At 60.7% G+C, this 6,462-nt stretch overlaps 1 protein-coding gene across 1 annotated transcript in view; it reads right to left on the bottom strand.

The window, feature by feature from the left end:
- The window catches only part of LOC139268222 (macrophage migration inhibitory factor-like), a 14,990-nt gene extending 12,441 nt beyond the window's left edge, over positions 1-2,549 (bottom strand). Inside the window, exon 1 of the mRNA XM_070886273.1 lies at positions 2,354-2,549. Within this exon, the coding sequence (XP_070742374.1) occupies positions 2,354-2,461 (108 nt within the window). The 5' untranslated portion in view covers positions 2,462-2,549. The remainder of the gene's footprint in view (positions 1-2,353) is intronic.
- Positions 2,550-6,462: the final 3,913 nt, after the last annotated feature.

Raw genomic sequence — 6,462 nt, 5'->3', positions numbered from 1 at the left:
GTTGGGGATGTGGAGTGGGGGGGGGATGGGGATGTGGAGTGGGGGGGGGATGGGGATGTGGAGTGGGGGGGGGATGGGGATGTGGAGTGGGGGGGATGGGGATGTGGAGTGGGGGGGGATGGGGATGTGGCGTGGGGGGGGGATGGGGATGTGGCGTGGGGGGGGATGGGGATGTGGAGTGGGGGGGGGATGGGGATGTGGAGTGGGGGGGGGATGGGGATGTGGAGTGGGGGGGATGGGGATGTGAGTGGGGGGGGGGATGGGGATGTGGAGTGGGGGGGGGATGGGGATGTGGAGTGGGGAGGGGATGGGGATGTGGAGTGGGGGGGGGGATGGGGATGTGGAGTGGGGGGGGGATGGGGATGTGGAGTGGGGGGGGGGATGGGGATGTGGAGTGGGGGGGGGGGGATGGGGATGTGGAGTGGGGGGGGGATGGGGATGTGGAGTGGGGGGGATGGGGATGTGGAGTGGGGGGGGATGGGGATGTGATGTGGGGGGGGGATGGGGATGTGGAGTGGGGGGGGGATGTGGAGTGGGGGGGATGTGGAGTGGGGGGGATGTGGAGTGGGGGGGGGGATGTGGAGTGGGGGGGGATGGGGATGTGGAGTGGGGGGGGGATGGGGATGTGGAGTGCGGGGGGGATGGGGATGTGGAGTGCGGGGGGGATGGGGATGTGGAGTGCGGGGGGATGGGGATGTGGAGTGCGGGGGGGATGGGGATGTGGAGTGGGGGGGGGATGGGGATGTGGAGTGGGGGGGGGGATGGCGATGTGGAGTGGGGGGGGGGATGGGGATGTGGAGTGGGGGGGGATGGGGATGTGGAGTGGGGGGGGATGGGGATGTGATGTGGGGGGGGGGATGGGGATGTGGAGTGGGGGGGGGATGGGGATGTGGAGTGGGGGGGGATGGGGATGTGGAGTGGGGGGGGGTTGTGGGGCGGGGGCACGGATTATGTCCAATTATTCAGTGCTGTTTATCCAGTGAATCAATGGGACATTCCAGTCTTGGTAAACTGCTGTGCTCACAGCTTGCTCTGTTCAGGTCCCCCCGGGCCATTTGCAGAACTCGTGGTGGCAGGCAGTGCAATGGCCTGGAAAGGAGACTCTTGTATCATCCAGGGCTCGGACAGTGTGCAGTCTCTCCTGGCGGGGGTGGGGGGCCCTTCAGGCTGTCGCACCTCCCCAGATCAGCCTTCCTAGCGCTGAACACACTCTGCATCCTTGTTGAAAGCCTTTTCCCACTGTGTGCCACCCCGCGGTGACGGGTATCTGGGGTCTCGCGCTCAGTATTCTACCCAGGGCGCCAGGCAAAGCCAGGTTTATGCAGGATGGGGTAGGAATGGTGAGCGAGAGTCTGTGTCACTCCACTCGGGGGCAATCATGGTCCCAGTAAGTCACCTCAAAGTATATTCATACCCGCCACAAACTCCGTTCCCTAGCCACTGACTCCATCCCTCTCCCCAACTCCTGTCTGAGGCTGAACCAGACTGTTCGCAACCTTGGTGTCATATTTGACCCTGAAATGAGCTTCCGACCACATATCCGCAGCATAACTAAGACCGCCTTTTTCCACCTCCGTAACATCGCCCGTCTCCACCCCTGCCTCAGCTCATCCGCTGCTGAAGCCCTGATCTATGCCTTTGTTACCTCTAGACTTGACTATTCCAACTCACTCGTGGCTGGCCTCCCACATTCTACCCTACGCAAACTAGAGGTGATCCAAAACTCGGCTGCCCGTGTCCTAACTCGCACCAAGTCCCACTCGCCCATCACCCCTGTGCTCGCCGACCTACATTGGCTCCCGGTTAACCAACGCCTCGATTTCAAAATTCTCATCCGTGTTTACAAATCCTTCCATAGCCTCACCCCTCCCTATCTCTGTAACCTCCTTCAGTCCCACAACCCTCCGAGATATCGGCGCTCCTCTAATTCTGCCCTTGAGCATCCCTGATTATAATCGCTCCACCATCGGTGGCCTGGGCCCCAAGCTCTGGGACTCCCTGAATATTGGGGAAGACTGAAGCCATTGTTTTCGGTCCCCGCCACAAACTGCGTCCCCTGGCCACCGACTCCCTCCCTCCCTCTCTTTAACCTCCTTCCTCTGTGACCAGGCTTTCAGTCACCGGCGCCAATTTCGAATTATGCGGCTCTGTGTCCAGCTTTGATTTAGAGCGCTCCTGAATGTCTCACTGTGGTAAAGGCGCTATAAAAATGAAGGTTGCTGGGGTCTGGTTTTCTGGCTCAGGCCCAGCCCGGCCCCTGAAGCCGGGTGAGGCACCGCTCACCTCCTGGCCCCGGCCCGGTTCCTGAAACCGGCTCCCTCTCCCCGCCCCTCTCCGGCTCCCGCTCCCTCACCTGCACAGGTTTGCCCAGCTCCTTGGACAGCACCGTCGTCAGCTCCTCCCCCAGGACGTCCGGGATGGTGGAGCGGCTCAGGTTTGTGTTGAGCACGAATGTCGGCATGTCTGCTCCCGCTCCCGCGATCAGCAACTGAACCGGCTGCAGTCAGCGCGTCCTCACGTCCGCACTCCTCCCGGCCGCCAGAGGGCGCTGCACCCTGTCCGCACCTCCTCCAGGCCGCCAGTGGGCGCTGCACCCTGCCCACATCTCCTCCCGGCCGCCAGAGGGCGCTGCACCCTGCCCACACCTCCTCCCGGCCGCCAGAGGGCGCTGCACCCTGCCCGCACCTCCTCCCGGCCGCCAGAGGGCGCTGCAGGCTGTCCGCACCTCCTTCCGGCCGCCAGAGGGCGCTGCACCCTGCCCACATATCCTCCCGGCCGCCAGAGGGCGGTGCACCTTGCCCGGCCGCCAGTAACTCACCCAGGCCGGAGGCGGCGCTGTCGGGAAGTCCGGCTCAGTCCCAGGCCCAGGGCAGCGGGGAGCGGGCGGTCTCTTTGACCACAACAAGGCCCGTTTACAGCCGCTCGCTGACTCCCAGCAGGAAGTGTTTGCTGCACTCAGTCATAAACCGATGGTCATGCCGTTCGGGCCGCAATGCTCTGGCCGCTGGCCCCACTCACCGGCAGAGCCTCTGTCCAGCAGCAGTCAGCACAATGGCTGCGGTCACTCTGACCTCTCCCCCTCCCACAATGTGACCTCTGACCTTCCCAATGTCTGCCTTCAGCCAGGCCACGGATCTCTCACCATTTCACCGAAGGGCGCCACTCATCGCCGAGCTCAGGGCCCGCACCCCACCGTAGGCAACCAGGCCCAAGCAGCAGAGCCTGGTCTCCCACCGCCTCGGACCCCTGCCACTGGACCATGACCAAGCTGTGATGAGCCCGTGTGGTGGCTGGTGTGGAACGGCTGCCCCATGTTAAAATAACTCGTGCACAGGCATCTTCCACCCTTCAACAGGAAGTTCGGGACATGGAACGTCAGGACCCTCATAGACATAAACCTCACCTTGCATCATGTGTGCGCATCGCGGTCCCCGGACCCAGCCCACTGGGAGCAGCCGCCCCAGGCCCAGGCTATGCTCGCCCCCACCCAAGGCCCAGGCTCCGCTCGCCCCCACCCCAGGGCCCGCTCACCCGCGCCCCAGGGCTCACTCAACCCTGCCCCAGGCCCTGCTCACCCCAGGCCCCATTCGCCCCCATCCCAGGGCACGCTCACCCCCGCCTCAGGGCCCGCTAACCCCCGCCCCAGGCCACGCTCAACCCCGCCCCAGGGCCCACTCAACCCTGCTCCAGGCCCCGCTCACCCCAGGCCCCATTCACCCCCCGTCCCTGGGCACACTCACCCCTGCCCTAGGGCCCGCTCACCCCCACCCCAGGCCACGCTCAACCCCGCCCCAGGGCCCACTCAACCCTGCCCCAGGCCCCGCTCACCCCCACCCCAGGCTCCACTCACCCCCGCACCAGGCCCCACTTGTCCCAGGCTCCGCTCACTCCCACCCCAGATCCTGCTCACCCCCGCGCCAGGCCAAGGCCCCGCTCACCCCAGGCCCTGGTCCCGCTCACCCCCGCCCAGGTCCCGCTCACCCTTGCCCCAGGCCCCGCTCAACCCCGCCCCAGGCCCCGCTCAACCCCGCCCCAGGGCCCACTCAACACTGCCCCAGGCCCTGCTCACCCCCGCCCCAGGCCCAGACTCCGCTCACCCCCACTCCAGGCCCCGCTCACCCCCACCCCAGGCTCCACTCACCCCCGCACCAGGCCCCACTTGTCCCAGGCCCCGCTCACCCCCGCCCCAGACCCCGCTCACCCCAGGCTCCGCTCACTCCCACCCCAGATCCTGCTCACCCCCGCGCCAGGCCAAGGCCCCGCTCACCCAAGCCCCGCTCACCCCCGCCCCAGGCCCCGCTCACCCCCGCCCCAGACCCCGCTCACCCCCGCCCCAAGCCCCGCTCACCCCCGCCCCAGACCCCGCTCACCCGTGCCCCAGGCCCCGCTCAACCCTGCCCCAGGCCCAGGCCCCGCCCACACTCACCCCAGGCCCCGCTCACCCCAGGCCCAGGCCCCGCTCACACTCACTCGCCCCAGGGCCAGCTCACCCCCGCCCCAGGGCCAGCTCACCCCCGCCCCAGGCCACGCTCACCCCCGCCCCAGGCCCCGCTCACACTCGCCTCAGGCCCCGCTCACCCCTGCCCCAGGCCCAGATCCCGCTCACACTCGCCCCAGGTCCCGCTCACACTCACCCCAGCCCCAGGCTCCACTCACCCCCGCCCCAACCCAGACCCCGCTCACACCCTTCTTCGAACAGCAGTGGTCGGTGAGCGGCCTTCACGGGCTGTGCGCCCACGCACCTTAGGGGGGATGTTACCGTGACGGAGGTGAAATTTCGAACTCAGCACTATGATGAGCAAAGTCACTGGTGTCTTTTTCCCCCTCCCTTAAAATGTGTTTGCCTGTTCTGATGGATGTAAAAGATCCCATGACTTTATTTGAAGAACGGGGGAGTTCTCCCAATGTCCTGGCTCACACCCCTCAACCAACACTACCAAAACAACATATTGGCCCAGATTTTGGATTGAGAATAACGCTGAGGCCAACACCATTATTATGAAGTAAATCGGACAGCTACCTCCAGAGTACGCGTATGCCGGAAATCCAGAAGTTGCAGTCTGAGTTACCCTGTTGCTCCACTGGCTGCACTATAACTGCACCTCAGCATTCATATCAATGCTGTATTTACACGTCAGAAAATTTTAGGGCTGATACATTCAGGTGTAAGTGACTTTTTAAACAGTGTGATCATTCATAATTACTGCTAAACAACCTCTCTGACCCAGAAAATTTAATTTTAAAAGTGAGGAGTCTCACTTCTTTAGAATGTAGTTAGTGTTGGAGATTTTAAACTTTTTCTGTCTGTTTCTTTTGTTTCTCTCAATCATATATTTATTTCTGGATCTTTATTGATTTAAACTTGATTTAAATCTAATTTATACTTGCTGGTTTATATTTCCTGGTTTAGATTCTGCGCATCTCAGTGAGGATTCTTCAATCTGATTGGTTGAAGGACCTCGCTGTTGCTTGTTCTGCTCACAAACGCCACAGATCCCCTGTAGAGGGCACTGTGCTGGATCAGACAACCAATGACAGCAAGTTTATGCTCAAAAGCCCGCAAAAACTTTGTAGGCAGCTGTCGGTGTCGTGAACTGCGAGCGCCGTTCCTTCACTGCTGACTGCAAAATCCAGGCCAATAAGCGGTCATTTGCTTTTTCATGGGATCTCGACATGCTCAAATTCACTGCCATGTTTGCCTGCATTGCACCAGTGACTGCACTACAAAGTCATTCGTTGGCTGTGAAGCACTTTGGGAAGTCGCGAGGATGTGAAAAATGAGACTAGAAATACAAGCTTGTTCTTTCTGACCTGGAGGTGAGGATGTTGGCAACGCTAGCTGGAATGTGGGTAAAAAAGTTTCAAAAAGTCACAGCAAGACTCTGAGCAATGATTGAAAGGCAGTCATTAAATCCGAATCCACAAGAAGAACTCACATACCTTACACATTGCTTGAAAAAGTCTGTTTATTTTCAGATATAGTTTCACAATAGATAAAAGTCATAGTTTGCCGTTTTAAGTAATAATACTAAACGCTGAGTAACAAACAGTAAACAATGAATGCAGAACGTGAATCAGAGCCCATGGAGAGCCGAGTGGATGCGCTAGGGTGTGGCGCAGTGTGCTGGGACTCCACATACGCTGCATGCCTAACCCTGGCCCTGTGACTGAGGACTGGACCCCAGCAGAGGCCACTGGCTCCCTAACAGGCGTCTGTATCGGTCTGTTATTCAGAGTCAAATAAATAGGCTTTAAAACGTCAGGCAAGATAGAGAGGGGGCTACACGATAAATTAGAGGTGTAGGTTCCTGTCAAGGTTACCCTGTTGAGTTCAGAGTTCAGTGAGCATCTTCCAGGTGCTTACGTATTAAATTAACGAAAATGGAGGTGAGCTCTTTGGAAGGGAGTCACATGGGCTTCCTCGTGCAGTGCCGATGTAAACTCATTGCATTCGGCTCCCGG

This window comes from Pristiophorus japonicus, chromosome 8 (genome assembly GCF_044704955.1).
Source record: "Pristiophorus japonicus isolate sPriJap1 chromosome 8, sPriJap1.hap1, whole genome shotgun sequence".
Classification (NCBI taxonomy): Eukaryota; Metazoa; Chordata; class Chondrichthyes; family Pristiophoridae; genus Pristiophorus; species Pristiophorus japonicus.
This window is presented reverse-complemented; position numbering and strand designations above follow the sequence as displayed.